Genomic DNA, 27,214 nt, shown 5'->3' with positions numbered 1-27,214 from the left:
CATGCGGAGTACTAAATACATTTAAAAGTGTGAGTGATCTGAAATTGTTCCTGGGCGTTGAATTGGCAACCTTAAGTTAGTTATTGGCGAACATAATTACGCTTTCGAAATAGCACTACTCACATGCTTAAGTTTCATACGACGATTGTGTTTTAACTTTCGCTTTTTGCTCGCCAAACTAAGCCGCTTACGAAAATAACGAAAGCTAAACCACGCGATTTTAATTATGGAATTGGAAGCGAGCAAACCACATAAGGATTCTGGTTTACCACTAGCAGCCAGGCAACCAACCCCGGGGCGGGTGGTGGCCAGGTGAATTGCTGTCGTATTTTGTCGACTTCCAAACGCCTACGATGGCAGGTGAAGTGGAATGTCACGATATTTATGCAGCCAACCGCCGCTTAACCGCGAGCACATTAAAATTAGTATTAACGATTTTTTCCTTCATTCATTGCTGAGCACGGTCGTTCGAGGCTTCTCGGGGTCTGGTGATGACCGGATGACATATTTTCCCTCTGCTAACCCCGTGCACAGAAAGACAGACGGTCGCCGCCATGTCACTACCGTTGCTTGGGTAGTGATGTAGACTGTATAGAGGTAGGTTGATATTTAGTTACTGGTGAGAAACTCAATTAGGGCTGAAGTTGGTGGCAGCCGGGAACCGGCAGCCGGCAGCGGGTGCAATCCATTTCTTGTTGGCTGCTGATACGGCTCGTTTTGGTTAGTTCTCAGTCAGTTAAATCGCCTAATTGATCAAACACACGCCATGCAACCGAGCAGCAGTGAATGGGGTGATTCGGATCACCGACGAGAACGTCGCCAAATTGGTGCTAGAATTGGCTGTTCGTTGGAACGGTGGTTGAATATGTGTATATCGACACAGTTAGGTGCAAGCCTTTGATGGAAGGAACATGGAAAACGAATCTGCACGAGATGATTGCGATTAAATAGCAATTTGATCCCACTGGGGGTGTACTCTTTCACACTAGGAAGCGGGTCACGTTGCCAATTCTACTGCAAAAATACTATTCTTTTATAGTCATCCTTGAAGTAAATTGCCGAAGCTTTTATGCAATTGAAAATTTCGTTTATATAACTTTGCGATAGTGTTTATTTTTTGCAACAATAAGTTAATGCTTGTCGATAGCAACAGAATTGTCGCAAGAATAGTAAAACAAAAATCAGAAAGAAAGAGACAAATAATCAAAAGTCGTGCACAGCAAACAAGTAAAATAAACTAAAAGGCATCTTCAGGCTTGGCACGCTCTTTTCACTACGATTCCTTTCTTATGATTACTGTACCTCAGCCAAGCAGAATTTGAGAAAGTGGTGTATAGGGACTTTGTAGAATTAGTTACTATCTGTAATATTGTTGAAGTAAGCAATACTATATCTTTTGTACTTATGACACTATGAGGCTGCTACCTAGTTGGTAGCAAAAAGAGTGCTCTTTTTACTACCAACGGCATTGCAGGCCTATTGCGCTGTAAATTCAAAAGATAAAACTTTGCTTTCTTCAGTAATATTGTAGATAATTATTAGCACTACAAATGCCCCGTCTTGGCTTAGGTGCAGTAATTAAAAGAGCAAAATCAAAACGAAAAAAGCGTGCCAAGCCTGGTCATGTACATCTGTTGGTTTTGTCTTTTGTCTATCGGTCTGTGAAAATTTTTTCATGTCCATCAGACAGTTTTGTCCGTCTGTGTGTCGTGTTTGTCGGTTTGTCTGGTACTTTGGTGTCCATTGTGTCCATTGGTATGCCTTATTCATCATCAGACTGTTTTGTCCTTCGGTTATCGACCAATACTGTCCGTCGGTCTGTCTTATCTGTAGATAAGTTTTATCTATCAGTCTGTCACACTCTATGCCTGTGTAGTCCATTGGTCTTTCTAGACCATTGGATTGCCTTGTGCATTAGCTTGCCTTATGTCATTTTGTTCCATCGATCCATCTTGTTTATCGATCCGACTTGTCCGACGGTTTGTCTTGTCCGTCTGTCTGCCTTGTCGTTCGGTCTCACTTGTCCATCAGATTGTTTTGTCCATCAGGTTCTCTTGTCTTACGATCTGCCTTGTCCATCGGTCTGTCTTATTCATCTGTATGTCTTGTCCGCTGGTCGGTCTTGTCCATGTCATGCCTATCGCTTAGTTTTGTCTGTTGGTCTGTCATGTCCATCAGTTAGTGTTGTCCATTGGTTTGTCTTTCCCCTCGGTCTGTTTTATGATTCATCTGTCTGCCTTGTACGTCGGTCTGACTTGTATCAGATTGTCTTACGTACCAATCTGTCTTGTCCATCGGTTTGTCTTGTCCCTCTATCTGTTTTGTTCGTCGGTTTGTCTTGTCCGTTGGTCTGTCTTATCCATCTGTCTGCCTTGTCCGTCGATCTGTCTTACCCCTCAGATTGTCTTGTCCATCGGTTTCTTTTGTCCTTTGGTCAGTCTAACCCACCTGTCTACCTTATGTGTCCGTCTTGTCTCTAGATCTGTCTTATTGACCTCTCTGCCTCGTCCACCTGTCTGTCCCGTCCATCAGATTATATTGTTCATCGGTTTGCCTAGTCCTTCGATCAGTCTTATCCAACTGTCTGCCTTGTCCATCGGTTTTTCATATTCCTCGGTCTGTCTTGTCCATCTGTTTGCCTTGTTCGCCGGTCTGACTTGTCAATCAGATTGCCTTGTTTATTGGTCTGTCTCGACCATTGGTTTGCCTTGTACCTCGTTCTTTCATGTCCATCAGTTTGTCTTGTTCACTAGCGTGGCCAGACGTAAACAAAAGGTGGGCACCCCAGGTATCAGGTATCAGGTATCAGGTATCAGCATCTTTGGCTCGAGCAGCACGTTCCTCACAATCATGTGGAAGATTTGTGCCTTGCCCATCTTGCCCGTGTCATCATTTACCTGATGAGGACGGGAAGGAAAACAGGAGGAATAGGAAGGGGTGGATGAGGAATTTGGACAAACACAAACATATATATACCGAGAGATTTTTGTACCCCCGAGGGGATACTGCAATCCTTGGTAGTTAACTTATCAAAAGTACACCCCCTGGGGGGTATACTCATGATAAATAAGAGCTTATAGCTCAATACCGCTTTCGGTAAGGAACATCAAAATGTCTCGTAATTTTAGTTTCCTAAAATCCGATTCATTTAAGACGTAGGATCCAAAGATCCTATGACGCAATTGTGCTACTGCAGGACAGTTGCAAATTACGTGATATGGTGTACCGTAGTCGGATTCACATAAATTACAATGAAACGTTTCTACGACACGTAGTGCCTGCTGCATTAAGTCAAATAATGTGCTTATGCACTTTCCAACTACTAGGATGAGATAGTCATCCGCAAAACCATATGACGGATAGCCTAGACCATTGAGTTTCCTCAATAGGCCGTCCGCCACAAGGTTCCATAAAAGAGGCGAGAGAACGCCACCTTGTGGACATCCACAAACACTTTGCTTCCAAATGCTTGCTTGCCGTAAGGACGAAAAAAGCAATCGGTTACTAAGCATTTGTTCTATCCACTTTATGATTATTGAAGGCACATTATGATAACGAGCAGCCTCCAAAATGGAAGCGAAAGATACGTTATCAAACGCGCCTTCAATATCCAAAAAAGTTCCTAAGCAAGATTCCTTTTGTGAAAAAGCAACCTCAATTTTATCCACCACATCATGTAATAAAGTGGTTGTAGACTTGCCACTTTGATAAGCATGCTGTGCTGAATGAAGAGGAACTTCTAGTAAGCTTGTTTCGCGGATGTGGTGATCAACAATCCGCTCAAGTGATTTAAGCAAGAAAGACGTTAGACTGATTGGTCTAAAACTTTTGGCTTGCTCGTATGTCGCGCGTCCACCTTTAGGAATAAACTTAATGGTTATTTCACGCCATTGAGTTGGGATGTACCCAATAGCAATACTACACACAAACATCCTTCTCAGAATGTGTTTGAAGTACTTGAATCCTTTTTGCAGTAGAATAGGGTATATTCCATCTGTTCCAGGAGATTTGTATGGAGAGAAGCTGTTCACGGCCCACTCAATCGCTTCAGTTGTGACAAGTCTCCGAGCAAAAGCCCATGAGTCTAAGCCACCTAAAACGATTTCTGGATCGTTTCGAACTTCAGGTTCCACACAGCCCGGAAAGTGACTATAAAAGAGACATTCCAGGATTTCATTGTCATTCGAACAGTATTCACCGTTCGAACTTCGAATGTTATTAACCTGATAATCTTTCGATTTTGACAGTATTTTATTAAGTCGACTTGCCTCGCCGAAACTGGAAACGTTGCTACAGAACCTGTGCCAGCTCGTGCGTGCTGAAGATCGTAAAGCCTTTGCATAGGCTTTCCGGGCCTGCTTGAAAGGCTCCACGCCATCCCTCCGACGTCTATTCCAGGCTCTCCTGCATCGTTTCTTTAGTTCCGCGAGATGAGAGTTCCACCATGGTGTTCCTCTAGTCGTTTTAATAGTTTTTAGTGGGCAAGCTACTTCAAAAGCTTCCGCAATAAAAGATGTTGTGACATCTACAGCCACATCCAAGTCGATCGATGACTCAATCGTTGGTTCGAATCCTTGAAATTTCGTCGCCAGTTCCTCCTCAAAGAGTTCCCAGTCAGAAAATCTCGGATTGCGAAATGTTGCAGCGTTCAAGGAGACACCCAAATGATCAAAATATATAAAGCAATGATCAGATATTGGTGTCTCATTTGAAACATGCCATTGTGCCAACTCATGACTGATCCTGTTAGAGCAGAGTGTTATATCTAACACTTCCTCTCTACCAGCTCGTATGAAAGTTGGACAATTGCCAATGTTGAGTATTCCAAGGTTGGTACCACTCAAATATTCCATCAAATCAGAGCCTCTCAGATTGATATCCGAGCTGCCCCAAATGATGTGATGGGCATTGGCATCACTGCCTACAATGAGCGGAAGCCCACTAGATTGACAGTATCTCACCACATTTCTGAAATCGTCGCTGGGAGACGGTTCATCGTGTGGTAAGTATGCAGAACAGTAGACATAGCGCCTATGGACATCATCCACGACGAGTTCTACTGTGACTGCACAAATATCTCGAGTAGTCAACTCAGAGATAAGGCATGCACTAATCGACCTATGCAACAATATGCATGCCCTGGGCATCAAACGAGGATTTGTCATACCAGTTTTGCTGAAAACAGCAAAGTTCTGGTTTCCAATATCCGTCGAATGAAAGTACCCCTTGCGAAAATATGGCTCCTGGACCAATGCGATGGTGACAGAGCCATTAAAAAGTTTTTCGCATAAATACAAATTTGCTGCCCGTTTGTGTTGAAGATTTATTTGTGCGACTCTAACTATTTGACTAGCGGAGTATATGCACAAACAATCTCCAACACAGATCAGACAGCAAATTGTAAGCGAAGCCAATTAAGTTGGCCAGAACGCACTTGGCGTAAAACCCATAAGGGAAATTGGGCAGGACTACTATGCTGTTCCCACGAAACGCAAGGGACAACAAAGATCGACCGTACCAGAGCCCCGCATGGCACAGTAGGGGCAAGATGCCCAAAGCACTCCGTTCGCGACTGGCATGTTTTCACCCCTCCAGCCATTCAGTCATCGGCACGGAGATAGACCTTGACTTAGGGGCACCTGATTTGCCGACTCCCGGCAGGATCAGGTCCCGTGGCTCAATTTTTGCCCAAACGTACAATTCGGCACCAACCGCCAAAGGGCGTAAGTGCAGATTGTGTAAAACAGACCGATTAAGAGTCTCTTTCTCTCTCTCTCTGTGCTAAGCCAGCTGAGAAAATAACTCTCTCCCGGTGTGCTCACACCCCGCAGCCGCGCCCTCCGAAAATCCTGCGCCGAACTGCACGATTAGGTAGCCGGAAACCACACGGCGAGTGTTCCACCTTCTCTGTCTGCATACGACAACCAAAGTTGCGTTCCACCAGGTGCGCAACTTTGGCTACCGTACCCCAGCCGGCACCTCGTGGAGGTAGAGATAGGAGTTAGAAAACAGAGGTGATATATTTGCACATGTTCACTCATTTGCCAGCCAATCAGTTTGTCTTGTTCACTAGCGTGGCCAGACGTAAACAAAAGGTGGGCACCCCAACTTTCAAAAGATTGTGTTGGTTCGGAGATTCGAGATAGCATAGAACGATGAATCTATTATTACTTAGCACAAAAATGCCTGCTGATTAGGTTGAAAACTCCGGACCTTGAGGTGCAATTGTCGCATCTTAAAAGTCTGAACTGGACTAGAAATTATAGAAGAAATTCGACTTGAATCGGACTTAACTCTGGAGTAATTAGGACTGGAAGGATCTATTGGACTTAAAGGAGAATTAATATTTTTTAAATTGGACTTAAAAAATTCAAATTGTATTAGAAACGAATTTGAAATCAGAGTTTAAATTTGACTTAAAATTGAACAAAAAATTTCACATTAAATAAGACTTGAAATTGGACTTTACGTCCAATCGGACATGCGCATGGACTTGACATTGGACTCGAAATTGGGCACAAATTTTTACTTGAAATCAGAATTGATCTCTTTTGTCTTACTCTCTCAAACGTTTTACCGCTTTACTGTTCCGCTTTTTCTCTTTTCCAGTTCTGTTTTTTCTTATTTTCCATATCTCTTTCATGGCGTTTGTTCTCACTTTTCTTCCGTTTCCGTTTTTTTTCTTTCTCTCTCGGATTTCTTTCTATTCGGAGTTTACTGTTTCATTGTTCCGGTTTTCTTTGTTTTCTGTCCCATTTTCTTTTATTTTCAGCCCTGTTTTTCCTCTTGTTTTTCATCTTCTCTCTTTCTTTTCTCTGTTTCTGTCGTTTCCAGTTTTCGTCCTTTTCCTTTTCATCTTATTTCTTTGTCGTCTTAACCATCTTAACCTGTTAATTTTTTTCTGTTTTAGTTGCCCCGTTCTTTCTTTTCTGTTACGTTTATTTTGTTTTTGTCTGGTTTTTCCTTTTGCTCACTGGTTTTCGTTTTCTATCTTTCGTTTTTCCTCTCGCGTTTTACCTCCTTTTCTCTTTTTTTCTCCTTTTTTGTACCAGTTTTGCTCCATTTTTCTCCTTTTATATCCTGTTTGACATCTTTTACTCTATGAGTTTTCTTTTTTCGTTCTCTCGCTAGTCTTCATTGCTTTTTGGTTTCTCTTGTTTTCTGTTCCGTTTCCGTCTTTCCTTACCCGTTTTCCCAAATTTTGTGTTGCCTCCTTCTCTTTCTTTCCTGTTTCGTTTTTCACAGTTTTTAGTCCTGATTGACCTCTTATTATTCTTTCTTCTGTTCTACTTTTCGTGAGTTTTCTTCTGTAGAATGATGAAATCATTTTTGGGTCCGTTTGGTTTCCTTTGTCGTTTTTTGTTTCCGGTTTCTCCTTTTCTATCTTTTTCGTTTTCTTTCGTTCCGCTCTATCTCTTATTATGTCCTGCTCTTCCTCCTTTTCTGTCATATTCTATTTTTCATTTGCGTTTTAGCCCGTCTGTTTTCCGTGTTCATATTTTATGTCTATTTTCCTCCTTTTTTTGTTCTCGTTTTTTAACTTTTCCTGCTCTCGTATTTGCTCTTTCTCATTCTCGTTTTTTCTGCTCTCTTGTTCCGTATTTTCTCCTTCTCTGTCCCGTATGCCGTTATTTTCTTTCTTGCTTTCCTCGTTTTCTTAATGATCTTATCTTCTTTTCTCTTCCGTTCCTCCTATTGTTCTGCTCAGACTCCTCTTTCTTGCCCCGTTATCTCTTTTATTTGCTTTTATTTATATTTATTTATTTATTTATTTTCATCTTTTCCGTTTTTGCCTCGCACTTTTTCATGATTTTCCTTTTGTTTTTTTATGCTAGTTTTTCTTCTTTTTCTCCAACGCATTTTCCCTTTTTAATATCCTGTTTGTCCAATTTTTGACACCTTTTTTCTCCCGTGCTCCTTTCCATTTTTTCTCTCTCGAACCAGCAGGGGACGGATTAACTCTAGACCCATCTGGAAATCTGGAGTTTTTCGGCCATAGTTCAGGAACCAGAGAAATTCTTTGTAAACTACCTGAAGATTATTTTCCGACTTTTCTTCGCCATCACCTAACATCAAAATTGACTTGAAATTAGAGTGGATTTATACTGGATTTCAAATCGAACTTGAAGTTGAACTTGAACTTGAACTTGAGAGGATGTACGATTGGACACGAAATCGGACTTGCAATTTGCCGGAAGATGAGGTTAAAATCAAAGTTAAAATTGCACTTGAATTTGAACTTTAAATTTAATTTAGAGTAGGAATAGAAATTGCTCTTGAAATTGTATTTGGAATTGGACTTGAAACTAGGTCAGTGGAATCAGTGTGGAAATTGAACATGAAATTAGAGTCGAATATGGACCTGAAATTAGGCCTTGGCTCTGGTTTGAAATTTAATTTATAACTGTACTTGAAATTGGACTTGAAACTGGATCTATTTTTACGCAATTTACTGATCAGCAAAAATAGTGGCAAATTACATTAAAAATTGCGGACTTCTGGGTTTCAGAAATTATGTTGTTTTACATTAAATTTTGAAGTTTGTTTTGTTCCGCGGCCTGCCTTATCCTTTGACGTTTGACCAGTTTTGATCATCGGTCTGTCTTGCCCTCCGGTCTGACAGTCCATCGATCTGTATTGTCCATTAGCCTATCTTGTCCGTCGTTCTGTTTTGTCTAATGATCAGTTTTACCCATCGGTCTGCCTTGTCAAGCACACTGTCTACGTAACAGGGCACATAAGTACTTGGTAGGTGTTTTCTCATATAGAAACGGACGAAGAGCCGTTGAAGAGCCCTCAACACTAAAAAAAGTCAGGTGTCAGAACATTCATGTTATGGGGATCGTTACTATGTTGTTTAAACGACCAGGAATTTAAACAAACTTCCATTTGACTAAGAATCGGCACAGCATATGTACGGAATGCAATCTTTAGAGTCCTGTTGAGGTGAGTTTCCAGGGCCTGTACTACGGTTTCCCACAGTCCACCAACATGTCGGTATACAACCGAACTGAGTGGCCTGGTTCGAGCACTGAAGTGTTCTGTGATTTCAATTCTATTGTGAATAACACAGCTCCAACCACTCAACATTCGATGAGTGCCGATAAAATTCGAGGCGTTGTCGCAGAAAATAGAATTCCCGGAACCAAAAGCGAGTTTCCTACCATTCTCTGATTTTTTGGCATTATATTTTTACCATGAAGTGAGAATGAGAAAAATTCTGCCACTTTGCAAATGAATCTTACTGGATATAACCCACGAAGCAAGTATCAAACCTTAAAGATCTTTCTTAATTTCTGAAGTATCTCCAGCTAGCACCAAGTCGTTTAATAATGTACGAAAATTATCGTAAATATCTCCCAACAAATTCGGAATCGTAACTAAAGCTTTGTAAAGTGAGCCCGAGCTGATTTTCAATTCTATATAATGATAATAACTGACATACGTATGATTTTGAGTACAGAATTGTATAGCATCATGGAGCAAGTCGCGCTTAATCGGATATTATCGTATATAAATACTTATATAGTCGGAATGATTAAAATCATTTCTAATCACGCAAATCGCATCCAAAATAGTACGGATATGCCAGTTTAGCGCATAAAATATGATTTGATTGTTAAGTTTATTATAGAGTGGTTTAACCAACGGGTCATTCAACATAAAATAGTTGCAAGGGAAGCAGTCTATTTAATAGCTAGGTTTGATAAAAATATGGCGATTTCATTAGTTTTTTTTCACAATAATGTTAGCCTAATCCCCATTTTTCTAAACTGGCGATTTGGCGTAATTGTTCAACTGGGTATCGAAACTAGGTTCCAAGACACACATTTAAATAATTTATCTCCATCTCAACTATAACAAATTAGTTGATCGAGACAGCAACATGTCTAAAAACCACGATTTTTTAATGTTTTACTAATTTGTTTTTGTGCTTATTGGATTATTGTATCAAAAATTCCTTTCTTGCCTAAAACATCATTCGAAACATATTCAGAACCTAATTCAGGATCACATTTAAAAGAAATCTAGATGTTCTCAAAATTATCACACGATTCTAATTATGTTGCCGTAGTTTTCCCTGTTTGAAAATTTCATTGTTACGAATGTACCCGTCCATTATTCAATTTGAGGACATAACTTCAGCTCACCTTCGTTCGAGTGGAATTACGCGAAAAGAACCACTCATGAATTCGTATCTATTCTGCGCCATACCGGGCCGCTAACTGCAGATGAATTCATTAGGAATTAATTTTATTGTTCATTTCGGAAAGCGTACTAAATTTACCAATGCTAGAATAATGTTACGGCTGCTCGTTCACGTTGGCCATTCGTCGTCTCTACAGCAAAACAATTACCAGCCAGCGGGCAGTAGCTCGCCGTCGTCGTCGTTGCCAACCTTGGCCTGTGGTCGGGGGAACCTTCTCACCGGGTGGTTCTAACGGGAACGGCCAGTTTGTGGCCGTCGGTTTTGTGTACCGTGAATTCGGGTGAAATTGATCACTTTTTCGAGTATTTTTTAAATATCTTTGAATAGAAACATATTTAGGAAGATGATTCAATTTTAAAATAAGTACTGTAGTGCTGGCTACACGACAGTATCATCTATATCTTATATAAATAGTTTTATTTTAGATAAAACTTAATGTAATCGTGAAATTGAAAATTTACAAATAACGGGTTAAATTGATCACGTAGAAATCAAGACGATATTGCTATTAAACCATACGCTCTGACAGCAATAACCTAACGTGCTGTATAAAATCTGGCGTAATCGAGATATTGCCTGTATGTAGGCAACAATGTCGCGTACAGCAACTAGCACAAAAATCAAATAGTCAGCTCTACATTAGCATGGTTGATGCATCTGCTAAATAAATATGAACGATAGAAAAGATATTAAGCCAATTTTAGCATCGTAATCGTTTGTTTTTGTTTAAACATTGCTGTATATATGTGTAAATGTACGATTTTCGTATACAATCTTCACCAATCTAGTGAAACAAATAATTTAATTCTCCTCATATACGGGAGCTTGACTGTCTCTTTGAATGTGTAGTTGCATTTCGCTATGTAAGCACAAACCGATCTCTTGCACTCTCATGCAACTGCCATATGGAGCGTTTGTAAAATTTGTGCGAAGTATTGTCTGTCTTTTGCACCCTTTTATAAATCTCCATTCTGCTTTACAGAAAGAATAAACTTTCGCAGGTGGCAGCTCCATTTCGCACCCATAGCGATCTAGAAATCTATGTTGCCTCAGTTCATGATGTTATCAATCGTTTTATTTCGTAAAAGGTCAAATCAAACAATTTCTGTCGCATAATTTTATTCATGGAAATTATCAAAGCACAGCCAGATAATTAGAGAATCGAATTAGTTCTATCAAAATTTCCTTCTGCAACGAAATTTGTGTTAACAGCAAGGAGTTTTATCGGGCATGTTGAAAATTGCGGTTCGATCAAAATAGTAAATTTTAAAAAATCAAGCCATTTACAAGATCAATCTTGCTGAAAGCCAAGTGACTTTGACCTGTAACTCAATCTTTATATGGATGGGTGCATATTCAGCTTTATGAATCAGTATAAACGTAGAATAAAGAGTTTTTTACTCGTTAGTCCAAGCTGATCAATTTCACCCGACTGATCAATTTCGCCCGAATCGACGGTATGTAGCTAGCGAAATGTGCTGCAAAAACTTCAATATAATGGGAACGCGTGGTTACCTGTGGCGAAAATTGATACATTTTTCACCGCAAACAGACGGTGGTTCGGCTTGGCCGCACCCAATGTGTGCCTCGCACTGGAAGGTGGGGTGCCGTTACGGCATTCGATCAATCAGAGCCGAGAGCCCATGGTGAATCGAGTTTGCTACGTTGTGGTGCCTTCAGTTTGTACCGAGACTCGCACTCTCTATCTCCCATTCGCTCTCTCTCTCTCTCTCTCTCGCCCCGTCCTTCCGCAGTCGGTGATGTACTTGATGGGAAATCCATTTCCCCACCATGGCACTCGACGAGGACACAATGCACACAACATAAGGGTAGCAGCATAGTGCCAAAACCGTTATGTGGCAGAGGCATTCGGTAGCGTAGGTAGGGTTTTATTCCGGTTGATTCAATGAATTACTATTAAAATGGTATCCGTTAGCTGACAGTATGACAGTAGTGTAATGAAGTAGTTAGCTTGATTACGTATATTTTTTAAATAAACTTTAGAGTTACCCTACGAACGCCTCTGTCGGAGGCAACCGTGTGAAAGCTATCGATTTGACAGTGGGTGCCGTTTCGGTCTGGTATTGCCTGTCAAGACGGTTTCCTACGGGCGGGATTAGTTGAAGTTGCGAGTTTGGTGTGTGCTTCTATGTGAAGGGCCACCCATAAATGCCACAAGAATGTCGAAACGTTCAGGTTATTACGGAATGGGCAAAAACCAATCGATCGATGTTTGTGTGAAATGGATTAGCACATGAATTATACGATGCGCTTCAGGTGCATCCGTTGGTTCAGGTGCAGCGGATGCCGCGAAACGGTTCGACAGTTTTGCATGGTTTAAAACGGTCCTTGAACAGTTTGAGTTTTACCTGCTTCCAGCAGTAGTTATGCATAAATAATAATCTCGCATGGTCGTTCGAAATCACTGACAGCAATAACATTTCAAGGACGTTTCGCCAGCATATTTTCGATAATGATATTAACTATTAAATGTCAATATTTGTGCTGCCCCCACTTTCTACGATTTCTGAGCGAACAACTTTTATCACAAATCAACTCCCATAAAATCAGTCGCTCGTCGAACGTTCATCTGAAGGCCGCCATTTTCATTCAGCATCCTGTCGACTATTTTTTGCGTTTTCAATTTATAGGCTGCTGCTGCTGTGGCCAAAATCAAACAAGCACTTGCGAAGCACCCACCCACACGCATTTTGCTGCTGCTACGTGCCAGCTGCCGTCCGTGGATGGAATCAGAAAAAATGAAAGCCACGCAGCACACGGGCTGACGACGATGATGGAGCCACCCGGTACGGTATTGCCGACACATCGCCGTCATCATCATTATCATCACCATCATCATCTTCGCCCAACAACGTTATCATCGTCAGTGGAGCAGCAGTTGAAGCAGTCCTCGTTGTTTCGAGTTCACTCTTCTGCTGGGGTCATTACTGCTGCTATCCTGCCGACCGTCGCCGATGATAAACGGATGCCAAATGTTGGCGAGAGCGAGTAAAATCACAGACCCAACTGATAGCTGGCGAAGAGAAGTACGTATGCGGAGATATTGAGAGTATTCTTAGAGTAGTAGCTACATTGCGGCTGGTATGTGGTCGCACACGCACACATACATACTTGCGATGTGCCAAATACGGTAAAACAAAAAAAAAAGTTTGAGCTTGTTCCAGCGAATCCAGGTTCGGTTCGGTAGGTGGTGGAAGCTTCGAAATATTGTGCTTCGAGATTCGGTACAACCTGGACACAATTGGTACGCTTGGGTGGTTGGGTACGAGCGGCGGAAAACAACTGGAGCCATCTGGAAGTATTACGTTTCTACACTGTTCTGATTCGTGGGTACCTGGGAGAATATACGAAAAATTTACAGTGCAATCTTTGAAGAATACCTGATTATTTTGTTGTTACTTTTTTCGGTTTAGTTTTGGGGAACTTATTGGAAGCTCGTCTATAGTCACAAAAACTTACATATAAAAATGGATTTCTGTCAGTCTGTCTGTTTTGTATGTTAAAGAATCGATAACAACTGAACTGATCGGCGTGATATGCAGGGGTTTTTGGGGCCTAGAAAGGTTCTTATGATGGTTATAGACCTTTCCCCCCTAAGATGGGGAGGGGACGGCTCCCACACAAATAAAATACAAATTTCCCCATAACTCGAGAACTAATCAAGCAAATGGAACCAAATTGGGCATTATGGGGTTTTAGGAGGCAAGAATTTTTTTATGGCGAATTATGACCCCTTCCCACTTTAAGAGGCAAACGGCCGCAGGTTGCGAGTGTTGATGGCGACCCGTCGTCGGAAGTTCCTCTGTTTAGGTTTATTTATTTTCCTAGGTCTACTGACTTCTATTACTTTCATTCAGTTGGGTCCGAACGAGCGACAACGAGTAAGGAGAGGATCACCTCTGCGAAATGGGACTTTTCACGAAACGGTTTTCCGTGAATATGTACATCCCGTGTACCTAAGGTTTTTTGCGAAATGGTATTCCGCAAAACTCTATATTCCGCGTTATGTTCAACCGAGAATTGGTGTTCCGCAAAATGGTATTCGGCGAAATGTTATCCGTTTTATATTATCTGGCTAAGCAATGGGGGGAGTTGTTTTCTACTTTACTGTGAGGAAAAATTAAAATGTTTTTACATGGGTAGTATCATGCTTTCATAGTTACGTAATTGCCAAAATGAATCATCTAAGGTATAACTCCTCAGAAACTAGCAAAACTCGAGATTGTGACAAAGGTCATCCGAGATTCACGATTTATGTACAACACAGTTTAATTTGTGGCAATACGAGGTGTGTCGGGTCAGCTAGTAAATTATAAATGTTAGGTTATGACAAACAGCTTAAGCAAATCCAATTGATGCATTTGTCATTGGGGCTTTTATCAAAATGGCAGTGTAAATTATGTTTTGTTTAGTATTCTGTTTGAATTCATCAGGCGTAAATTAATAACAGTTCTCTTCAACTCCAGGCACCAGGAACAGAGAGGCTCAATATTCAAAATGGCTCGACCAGGTCGAGAACAATTTACTACTTCTGAGACGACTGGGAAATTGGCGACATGTGGCCCAATATAGAGTTGAATGGAGATGATTCCTCGAAACAGCACGAGTCACCCCAGCTCTATGCTGCTGCAGATGATGATGAATTATAAAACAAAATGGCTGGCTGTGGGAAGCTGTGGTAAAAATTGCGAAATAGCATGTAGGGTTTATTTCTAATTCCCGTCGTAGTAAGTAATGCCATTCTAATTTTCATCATTTGTTGGATGGATGGATGGATGGATTCTTGTGCTGATTTGACTAAAACACACTTACCTTCCAATCCGTGAATTTTGAAATCACTAAAAAGCGATTATTAAAGCTTATTATTGAAATTACGCTACTGATTTTGTTTCTTAAATTCGTCGTTCCGTTTTAAAATCCGTCCATCGAAATGTTTCATTGTCCGAACTAAAAATCACAACAATGTTTACGAAGCTAACGCGCTTGTATTTGTCTAGGACGGCATGACAAATGGTATTCTGCAAAATTTCTGCAGGTCAGGCAAGCTTTCCTGGCTGTAGAATAGCGACAATGCGTTGCGTGAGTTATTTTCATTTATGAATGACGGAAATTAAAACGATTAGTCGACATTTTCTTCTTCGTCGCACTAAAAAACGTAGCAAATTTGGCTGGTAGGACTTCTTTAATGAAAAAAGCATTTAAATAGATCTCAGCTCACTTTGATTGATCGCGTATGAGACAGACAACAAACTAAAATATTAGGGACTAGTCTTACATTGTGTGTCATATTCATATATTGTGTGTAATGTCATATATTGATATTTTTAATAATTTGTGTTGGATAGGACGGGAATAGGCAATTACGACGAAGCAGCAACATACCCTACTTCGATAAGTTGGAAAAGTTATGCAGTCCTTCGAAGGCATCCCAAGTAGTAATTTAAAGTTAGGGCAACCCTAACGCTAAATGAATAAATACAAGTCTAAAATTGTTTTGAAAACGTGAAAGTTTACAAAATTTTAACAAAATCGGAGTACTTTTAAATTATGATAGTTATTTTATTTATGAAATTACCAAGTAAGTGTAAGTAAGTTGTAACTGTTTTTAGTAAGTACAAGCTAAAGAAAGTAATTGGAGTAAACATTAAACAGTAACAAATACATTGCCTAGTAATGGTCTAGTTTATAGGTGTCTCCTAATATTGAAGTATGCATAATTTCTTGTAATGCCATCACGGTGTTCTACAAACCGTTATTAAAAACAATAAACCTACAGTAGTATTGTCATCCTACACCTCTGAGTCAATTGAAATAAACTTCGATGAACAAATTTTTAAGTTACGTAATTTAAAATGTTTAGTTTAACCCTTTATAAGGCCGTGACAATTAAATTGCCACCAACGAAAAATATTTGTTTTGCGTCTATAAAGACATCAATATAATTATAGAAGCAAAATAAAAAATTTTTGTTGGTGGCAATATAGTTGCCACTGCCTTATAAAGGGTTAGGGTAGATTGCTCATATAAAGTAAATAAAAATCATGAATAACACTTCCACAATGAACATAAATCGCAACCGGTATTGGTATTTTTTTTGCAAAATATGTCCATTGGGCGACCATCTTAGAAGTTTTAAGCTGTATTGGAACTATCCGGGAATGCTCCGGATTGAGTTATCGTATGACTACTTTTTCGACCTGAACCGAAACACATCATGTGTAACCGCAAATCACACAAGAATTCATTAACTGGATCACTGCAAGCTAAATCAGCTCGAGCCATGTTGGTCATATCTGAATATGTTCCTAGGAGCCCTAGGAACCCTCAGGCAAGTGGCCAGTTTGAAACATGAAACATTGCTCTTTGCTCATATCAGGACATGTTCGGAAGACTCCGGTCGCCCCCAGGGAAGTACAATAACACAATATGGTATACTTTTGACGTAGGACTACGTCTTTGTTTACTATACTGGGACTGCCCGTTGAAAATAGAAGAGTAACGTTTGAATGAAAGATTTCAAATGTCAATAACTACTAAACTACCGAATGAAACTGAACAATTTATAAGTCGTTGGATAGATAAAATGACCAGAAATTTTATGAAGGGGATTAGAGAGCAATTTTATGAAAGGCGTAAGAGGAGGGGGCTCCTATGCAAATGAATGACAAATTTCCTCAAAATTTGAGAACTTATCAAGCAAATGGAACCAAAGTTGGCATGTTGGGGTTTTAGAAGATAGAATTTTTTCTACGGTGTACTGAGACCCCTTCCCCTTCTAACAGGGGGGTCTCCCATACAAATGAAATACAACTTTCCTCATAGCTCTGGAACTAATCAAGCAAATGGAACCAAATTTGGCACGTGAAGGTTTTTGGAGGAAAGACTATATTTTTTATTGTGTAATGAGACCCCTTTACCTTCTAAGAGGGGCGCTCCCATACAAATGAAATACGAATTTCCTCATCATTTGGCAAGTGGGGCTTTTAAAAGGCAAGAATTTTTTCTATGGTGTACTGAGACCCATCCGTCATTTAACAGGGGGGCTCCTACACAAATGAAACAAAAATTTCCTCATAACTCGACAACTAATTAAGTAAATGGAACCAAATTTGGCATGTGGTGGGTTTTGGAGGCAGGAAATTTTTCTATGGTGAATTAGGACCTTTGCTTTCTTTAAAAAGGGGGGATCCTATTCAAATTAAATACAAATTTCCTCATAACTCGAGTACTAATCCAGCAAATGGGACCAAATTTGGCATGTGAGAATTTTTGGTTTCATTAATTTATTTTATGATGGTTTGGAACCCCTAACCCCTGTGGTAGGAGGATAAGGACTCTCATACAAATAAAACAGAAATTTTTGCATTTGTGCCATATTTTCTGCCAGAGCCGGCGTTTAGCCCGGCAAACCTGTGCGGTCGCACAGAGCCTCGCGCTTCAGGAGGACCTCGTGGTTGGTGATGACAGGAGAAAATGTTAAAAATTGTAGTGGACAATCCTTGGCTGTGTGTAACACAAATGGCTACTCAGAATTATTTGCATGATTACCATTATTTTTTTCCTCTTTTATTTAAAATCAGAGTGTAAAGTGTTAAGAATAAATCGATGAAATCAGGCCTCGCTGTTTCAGTAAGTCTCGTTACATTATTTCCAGACGACTCGACTTTGCTTGCACGCTGATTCGAGTATTCGAATAAATGAGCACTTCACTCTTTTGTACTAATAAAATCATCGGATCCGTATAGTATTCTACCCACTTTCTTACAGCCTATGGACAGCGATATAATTTCTGAGCTCCCGGTTTCACTTTGGGACATATCCCGGGGAATTGACGGAAAGTAGACAGATACCTAAATGCATACCTAAGGCAGATAATAGGTCTTTCAGACCAATAAGTCTGACATCAACGCTTCTCAAGTTGATGCAGAACATCACGTATAGCTATATCCGCAATGAGTTTTTAAAAAACTCCGTTGCATGAAAATCAACATGCATACCAACACGGTAAATCTCCAGAAACCGCATTGCACTGCGTAGTAAAGTTAATCGAGAAACGCTAAAAAATATAAAAAGACGGTATTTTGTGCTTTCCTTGATATTGAAGGCGCTTTCGATAACACGTTCTTCGCTTTGATTACTACGCGTGTAGTGTAATCATGTGAGGCTCTCTTTCAAAATGAAATGGTAGTTCTCTGTTCCTTGCTTTAGTCACCGGCGACCGACGCGTTCGCTCACAAGCTATCGCTACCTGGTTCTGAGACTATTGCTAACGCCACCAAAGGAAAGTTTGTCGCAGTGCAGCTAGGACTATAAATACCACCATATTATGATGTTTACAAGGGTGGCTTAATATAAACCACACAAAAATAGTCGTTATACCTTTCACTAGGCGAAAAATACATATATTGACTCCCCCTATACTGATGTCTAACTATCAGTAATGTAGCTAAACTCCTCGGAATACTTTAAAATAAAAACTAAACTGGGCTGCCAACCTAGATTATGCTGTTAAGAAAGCATCTGGTTTGAATCAAATACGACTTGTAGACTAAACAGTTAAACAGTGAACTACGCACAACCTGGGGACTTCTAACGAGACACAGTCCCGCTCTTAATTATTTAAAGCACATTGGATGATGACGACACCTGCCGCTTTTGTAACTCTGAACTTGAAAATTCTGCGCATCTGCTCTAGAATTACGGGGCTCTTGCTTTTTTTCTGTGTTTTTCTGTGGGTTTTTTGAAAAATTCAATTTTTAAATCTATATAGGGGTCATTTCTTCTCAATTGTAATCGACCACCTCCGATTTCAACCAAATTTGGCAAAATTGCTCATTCCAACCTCACATTGAATTTCCCAAAGTTTTGTACGGATTGACCAATCTCCCTTGCAGTGACATGCAGTGAAAAATGAGTTTTTTCGAAAATCTGAGAAAAATAGAGAAGTGGCACTGCAGGGGGGATTGATCAATCCATACAAAACTTTGAAAAATTTAATGTGAGGTCGGAATGAGCAATAATACCAAATTTGGTTGAAATCGGAGGTGGTTGATTACAGCGGACGATATCACTTGGAAAGAAATGACCCCTATATTAACTTAAAAATTGAACTTTTCAAAAAACCCAAGATAGAATATTTTAAGACTTTTTTCAAGTTAATCGTTTCGATCTGTGAAGAAAAATCTGAGGTGCATGAAATTTAAATAATAGGTGCCCTGGGACATAGCGTGCCACGGTCTTTCGGTTGGTACCCGTCTGTTTTACTAATTAAACTACCGCCGCCCGCAATATTAGGTAGTCTAATACCTAATTTTGTTTTTCCCGCTATTATTACTTCCCTTATACGCGTTACACAATTCCCCATGCGACGATATTATTTGTATGACTGCTCTTTGTTTTTACCACTTGAAATATTAATACATATTTATATTTGTATTTATTTGGTATTAGTTTTGTTTTAGGAAATGCTTATCAACTTAGGGATTATATGTTTCAAGAAATGTCTCATTGGTTTCACTGTTCCTGGTTTTTGCTGTCAGAAATTGTGAGCCAATTGCAGGAGTAATGTGCAGGAAGGGAAAAAATCGTTTTTAGCGATCAAGAACATGAGAACGATCAGATTCAGATTCATTGACATCACTACTTGTAAGCGACAAATATTTTGTCGTGATTCGTACAGATTATGACAAACCTCATGACAGACACAGACGATCGGTTGTGTACAGTACGTGGATATCAGTACAAAAAACACGAGTAACCTTTTTTCTGACAGTTAGGTGGAATTTAACATTGCAATCGACTGCTACGTGTTGTTAAAAGATCAAAATTTTGTAATTAATACTAAAGATTCACTGTTTGTCAAGATCAATGTGACGGAGATGTCCTCCTTTCCCAGCTACGGAAGTGATTGTGGTCTGACCGAACGATGTCACGATGTTCCTGGCTGGTTGAAGGCTTTAACTATCCTGGCTTCGTTTATTGGGGACTTGGACACGCAGCTGTCTGCTGCGCAGACACTCATCGACATGGTCAGTTTGCTGCGAACGAATGGACGGAAGCCAAAGTCCAGCAGTTCGGGAACCACTTTCGTTATGATGATGCCCCTGCTTAAGCTATCGCACGTCGTCTTTCTGGAACGAAAAACCAAAGTGTTTCAAGTTCTGACAACCATGCTGTGGAACCACCTGGATGCGAATCGTTCCGAAGCTAGAAACATAAGCGTTCTACTCTACCGCGTTCACAGCTGTTTGGACACAAGATTCACGGAAAATGTGATCATCAGCCGAATATTGGTGCCACAGCGGGATCAAACCATGCACGACGGTCGCAATCTGCACATGTACTGGTCCATTCCGGCACTTTCCAGCACAGAACTGCAGATAGATCCGGCTGGCTTTCGTCGGTTTCAGCTGCTTTGGAAGCTCGGTCGGGACACACATCACGGGAAAGAGTTCGAAAAGCTGCTGTTTCTGGTGCTGGACATGCTGACGCACAGTGGTCCGAAAATCGAAATAGTTGGCAGAAACCCCATTTTGCAAGTATTTTTAATTGATCAAATAACTCAAAGGTGTTCTTCTACATACCCATATGAGCTTAAATCCTCGTTTTGGTTGTTCGTTTCTTAGTTTTCTAAAAGCTATAGCCTTCTGAACTTGTTGAATATCATTTAAGCCGGTGAAATCTTTTGAAAAACACGTATGGTTGTTTCTTATAGGTATGTAGCAAACGTTGCATAAATATCATAAACAATGACATATTTAGTTGAAAGACATCTATTTCAATATTATTGAGAAGGTTAGATTAATTTAAAATATTATTGGTTCACCGTGTCTGGCTTGATTATGACAAAAATAAGGACGAATATCTAAACTCTTTCGAATTGACAGTCGTAACTTATGAAACCCGTCGAGTTCCGCGGCCATATTACTTTCAGTGTGCAGGTATACTTGTAAGGAACCGATTAAACCTAAATTTGGCTGCAACTTTCTGCAACTAAAAAAGGAAAGACAAACCTTAGAGAGGATGTACGAGTTCATGTAAGAAAATTTGATTTTAACGAATAATCCTTGCAATGGTTTCAATATATGATAGTAGGCATTGATTATTCTGCATTGATTATTCCAGGATAACGTGGAAATGAAAGGGACAAGCATTAATATAGTTTAATAAACGGATTTTGGAGTATACTTCAAAGAAAGCTTCGTAGCGCAAAACAACAATTTAGTTTGTTTCGAGAATATCGAAACAGAATGACGCGCTTCTAAGGCACATCTGATGCAAAGGCTCATTTCAACAGGATTTACAGGAGACATAGCACTCCCATTACATCTTATTATTAGGCTTGCATTTTAGATTGAAGACCTCTTTACGATAAGGATATACAAGGTCTAAAACTAATGTTTAATTCTAAAAGTAATCAAAAGTATTCAAAATGTGACACAACATCGAAACAAATCATGGATCTGTAATCATCGTTCGCTGTTTGTTACATTACATTAATGTATCTAAATTCGTTGCTATTATCAATATATCAAATACAATAAATAAAATATGAAAAAAAATAATTTCACACTTTTGAGTGGAAGAAAATACAAGTCTAATATTAATTAATCAAGGGCATAGTAGAGGCCACAAACAAAGCAATTACAAGAAAGTTTTTCTGGTTAATTTTTATCTGTTGTTTTATTAGTCAGACCTATACGTATTTCGCCTTCATCAGTGTCTGTTTTGAATTTGAACTTTATTTGTATTTCTTTATTTGAAAACTTATTTAATAATAAATAGCTTGTCTATAAAACCAATTAGAGTGCTGAATCAAATGTACTGAAAAAATCGAATGAGGCGCAGAAATGTGAAAAAATCTTTCAATAAAAAAAGTACTTAAGCAATTATTGGATAACAATCCAATTAAATGAAAATGTAATGGTATCCAACCTTCCAGTGCCTTACAAGGCTGATAACTGAGAGTTATCAAATCAACTCAACCATTACTGAAAAGCTTAACCAATAAATAATATTATATTACCATAACGTGTATTAAAGAGTTAATCTATAATTTAAGGGTTAAGCACTAGTTGAATGATATCACATAGATCTCCTGAGTATATCAACCAACTTTGCAGAAGTCACCTACCCTCTAGGAGATTGTTTTGACATTTATGCCAGCTTTTTGGACTTTCGGACCACTGTGTGACGCTACCGGACAACCTATCGATTCAGATTTTCGTCTCCAAATGGCTGCAGGAAGCGCTGGTCCGCGGCGATGTGGGACGTATTTTGAAACCTCTGATGAAAATCCTGCTGAATGAGAGCACCAAACGGATGAGCATCGTTTACACCAAACGCTACAGGCAGGATCCGGACACGGGCAGTGAGTGGGAGAAAGATCTGACGGCGGATGGAGATCCGTTCCTGGATAAGGAATGCTTTGCCGTGAGCTCCGAGGATGGCTGCATTCGCTATCACATGGATAATGTGCTGAGTAAGAAGCGAAGTCCCATCCGGACGATTCAGAAAAAGATTTTTGGAGTCTCGATCGGGTCGAACAAATCCAGCAGCCAGCAGGTATCGAACTATATCACGAACGACAGCTCAAAGGAGGTGGCCGCTGGTGCTGGAGCAGCCGCAGTAGATGGGGAAGATTATTCGAAGATTTCGGTCATAATCAACCCACTGGAGAAGGAGTTGAATGGGAAAAGCTCACCGGGTGCAATGAGAAATCGTTCAAATTCGACGGGGTTGATCGATTGTGAGCAGAGTGCGTCGGTGTTGGAAAGTTCACTACCAAATGGATACGATAAGAAAGAATTTCACCGGTCCACTTCCGATATCGACGAAGCCAGCGACGGAGATTTCGAACGAAAGAAAGGTCGGCTGAGCGGAGGAAGCTACAGTCGTTCCACGACTGCCACAGGTTTTTACGATTCGGAAACTATCAAGCGGTACACCGAGGATGGACCGATCGTTGATTTCGTTAGCAAATCCGGGGATCGCTTTAAGAATCGAAAAACCTACCTAATCTCCACCGGAGGTGGCGGAATGGTGGACGATGAAGGTTTCGTGTCTTTAATGTCGGATAGAAATCTCAACTATTCGCTCATTTCGAGCTCGTCAACGGCGACGGTGACTGGAAATGATGCAGGCATCATTTTTGGACTTGGTTCCGATGAACCAGCACCAGCTGGGAGTTCGGAAACACCAACCAGTGGAAGTGCCTTCGGAGGCGGATCGCAGCGAAGCAGCAACACCAGTAAAGATAGCGGAAAAAGCAAAGAAACGGAACCGTTCAGCTTTGGCCGAAGGAAGAGTTGGAGAAGTTCCTCGAAGCTGTACCCGTTCCATTCCCACTTTCTAATTTACGAATCCGTTTTCAATACCAAGCAGATTCTGTACACGTTGGAAACGCTGAAGAACATCCTCGCCAACGTCAATGTGTAATTATATACGTTATCATAAAAATAGCCAAAAATTTAAAATTCTTTCGTAAATGTCAATGTTTTTAATTTTATAATATTAAATTATTATGATAATTACAAGAGACCGTTGTATTTTTTTTAAAAGATGTGAGGATGAAGACATAGATCTTTGAAACGTCAGCCGAAAATGACAGATAAAGTTTTCGTAAGATATCCGAGATCGAAAAGCACACCTCTTAATGCAAATTATTATTTTCAGTTTTCGGTAATGGTGCTGAGCTGTTAAGGTTTTGAATATTTTATTGCAAGGCACCAGCATCGCTTGCTTTCGTGCCTCGTTTGTTGCAAAAACTATCCAAAGCAAAAGCAGAATATTCATCGAAACGAATTCAGGCCTAAATCCGTCGCACGCGTATTCTACACGACAGTTTATAATGGTGATCGCGGAAAGTTTTTGTAATGGATGAAATGTACTCGCTGACGTTTCGTTGCATCATATCATCTACCAAGATAAACCCTGATCTTTATCTTCCCCTACTAACACAAATCCTAACCCGTGATACTTGTGGTGATGCAGTGGTACGGTTTCTAGCAACAACAAGTATCGGATTATTATTTCTTGCTTTTCCCATGTAGTACAGTCTCTTGGTCGGTGTCGTTATTGGTCAATTTTCATAGTATTGAATCAGTAGAAGTTGCACAATGAGAATATCATGCTACACCCAGCTAAGCAAATTTGGTATTAGTTTTGTTTTAGTTTTTACCAGTTGATCCGTAAATGTTAATGTTTCTGGCAATTTGAAATCAATCACCAAGTAACAATTTAACCTTAATAATGCTCTTCAAATGGCTTAAAACACCAACTGCTTATGAAACTTCCCCACAACTTTCTGATAGCAGCTATAAAACCATTATACTGCCAAGTGTCCCACTCATCAGAAGGTTTTTATAATTTCTTTAAAAGTAAGGTTATAAGCTCTAATTACGCTTTCTTGAAAGTGGCAATAAAAACGACTATGTTTTTCGTTGCCTGAAAGCAAATGCCATTGAAGCTTTTCGTTTTTTTTCTACAAGGTTATACAGCACAAAGTTTGCTGCGCAGAAAAGCTAAATCACTTAACCAACCAGTTTTGTTAACTTGTTGAAAATGTATAGCCGTGAGTAGAAAAGTTAAAGCTTTACTGTCCGATCATCCTGATCGAGTTGGTCGCATAATAAATATCCGAAAGAATAAATAATAAATTTTCAGCAGTTTCTGTTGTTTTGCAGCATATTTCCATTAAATTTTATTGCGCGTGTTGGAATTATAGGAGGCTACAATTTTGCACTTTTTGAAAACCAATTTTAGTTCCTAGCCAAATCATATTCTATGTGCATTCTGAGGCATGAAAACCGATTGAAAATAACTTTCTGCAACTCACATTTTGCTTTGACGAATTTTTTTTTGCGGACTAAATAACAATGCTACAGCAGCTGATATGGTCTGGCATAAAAGAATATACTAATAAATAATATACTAATAATAGAAGAATGGTAATCTGTTTGATGTGGATGTTACCATTTTGATAGCAACATAAAACTAACAGATTTATTGCGGTTTGGCAAGTTTAACAAGATCAATTTTGTATTGGTACGCCATTGTACTGCTACGCCGTCGGGAAGAACCCTTTAAAGTAATTTTGTAAGAGATGTGGCGCAGTGAACTAGTTTTTTTATGGTAGTATAAGTAACCTCTACAAATTTGCTTATTTGACTGTTCTATTATGGATTTATAGCTAGTTATAAGTATTTTTTGACTCATATCATCTTGCTATTGCATAATACCACAATAAAAACAGAGATTATTATCGCAATAAATAAAATATTTATAAAATACAAATAAAACCAAGCGGTTTTAGAATCTCTACTTAATTTTGTTTTGTTTCACAGTACAACAGCGTTCAATATGTATCTCGTTTTATCCTAATCTCGTTTCAATAGGTTTCGTTCGCTTTAAAAATAAATTAAAATCATGTATTTTATAGTTTTTACGCATGTTATAGTTTTTAAACAGGTGATACAATGATTGGAATAAATTAAAATTATATCTAAGTATATTTCTACTTGGTTACTCGTCTAGTACTAGGCGTGATTTAACTGTTTGAAAGAATTTATCCTAATTGCTGACTAGAAATGCTCCCTTAATTGAGATAGTAGGAACGAATGTTGCGGATTAGTTTTTTTTTTATTTTTGTTGAATTTAATAAATTCGCTTCATTAAAGAATGTAATCCTTTTCCCATGTGTTACGTAACAGCTCACATAGGATTGATTAATTATCGAGTATACATAATATCAAACGACCATGTCAATTGTTGTAATTTATACTGTCTGTGAAGAAGGAAAGATTCCTAATAAACATGTTAATTCTTGAATGTGTGACAATCTATAAACTAATGTTTTTGGTAATATTTCCAAGTTCAATGGAAAGTGGAAAGTTTGATTATTTTTATCATTTTGTATGTTTAGGTTTTCATGTGAAGCCTCGTTTGTCTGCTTTTAGCGAAATACAAATCAATTTTATTTTTTAACGATTTATTTTTACGAGTGAAATAAGAAAATGTTCCATTCATTTCAACTATAGTAATTAAAAAATATTCTGTTCATGTTTAAACAGAAATGAAATAATTACCATAGTCACTGGTTTTTGGTTCTATTATTTTACTAAAGTTCAAGTCATTTGAACACATTGACATTTTCACAAACTCGCAGATTTTTATTCTAGCCAGAATAAAAGAAAAGATGGATAAAATTAACTTATTTTCCTTTTCATTCCTCAGGATTAATTCAGAATTTTTAATATAAGACAAAACTTCACCCTCCCATGTGGGATCCTTCGAATTTGTATAGGCATTTTTGGGTTTGAATATCAAATGAGAACTTAGCGAGGACAATCTAATTGACATACGAGCTGGAAACATCAACAACACCCTTTTGAGGGGAAAACAAACGATTGCTTTTTCGACTTACCCCGCGAGCACGTATGGTGGTGTCCTATTTATAGTCTGAGGCAGAAACAGCGCCAGGTTAAGTGTCAATATCAGGACACCTAACGAGGGGCATCTGACGTGCGGCACTTCGATATCCAGCGACATGATTCCTCCCGTCCGGTTTGATCTGTGTCGTTGGTTTGGTTCCGTTCGGCTCCTGTGTTGGCTTCGGAAGGGTTTTCTTTTACCCTGGTTGATCGCTTCAAGCGTTGGATTCTGAGAGTAGAGGTCGTTTTCTTTCCCCTTGTGGATGGTTCCCTCTGCTCCGCGATGGTATGCAGGTTTCCTTTTTGCTCTCGCAAAAAGTGATCTCAATTCTCGCTTTTGTTTCAGTTGCTTGCGTTGTTGTTGCTTTTGTAATTCTTCTTTTTTTTTGGAAAATTGAGGTAATAGCTGGATGTTGCTGTTGCTAATTTATGTGCTCTTTTCGGTGCGTCTCATTTTTTCCACAAGATCAGGGATTTGTCGCAGTTGTTCTTTTATCTGCTGGAATTTGCAACCTTCCCCGGTTCTTCTGCTTGTGGCTGCTCGCGCGTTTGC

The 27,214-nt window shown here is 39.4% G+C and overlaps 1 protein-coding gene across 1 annotated transcript in view; it reads right to left on the bottom strand.

Annotated features, from left to right (window-relative positions):
* Positions 1–26,779, bottom strand: part of LOC128737317 (gamma-aminobutyric acid receptor subunit beta) — a 166,855-nt gene extending 140,076 nt beyond the window's left edge. Inside the window, exon 1 of the mRNA XM_053831934.1 lies at positions 26,655–26,779. Within this exon, the coding sequence (XP_053687909.1) occupies positions 26,655–26,779 (125 nt within the window). The remainder of the gene's footprint in view (positions 1–26,654) is intronic.
* Between the last annotated feature and the right edge of the window lie 435 nt (positions 26,780–27,214).

The sequence above is a fragment of the Sabethes cyaneus genome, chromosome 2 (genome assembly GCF_943734655.1).
Source record: "Sabethes cyaneus chromosome 2, idSabCyanKW18_F2, whole genome shotgun sequence".
Classification (NCBI taxonomy): domain Eukaryota; kingdom Metazoa; phylum Arthropoda; class Insecta; order Diptera; family Culicidae; genus Sabethes; species Sabethes cyaneus.
The sequence above is the reverse complement of the archived record's forward strand: the minus strand, read 5'-3'. Positions and strand labels throughout refer to the sequence as shown.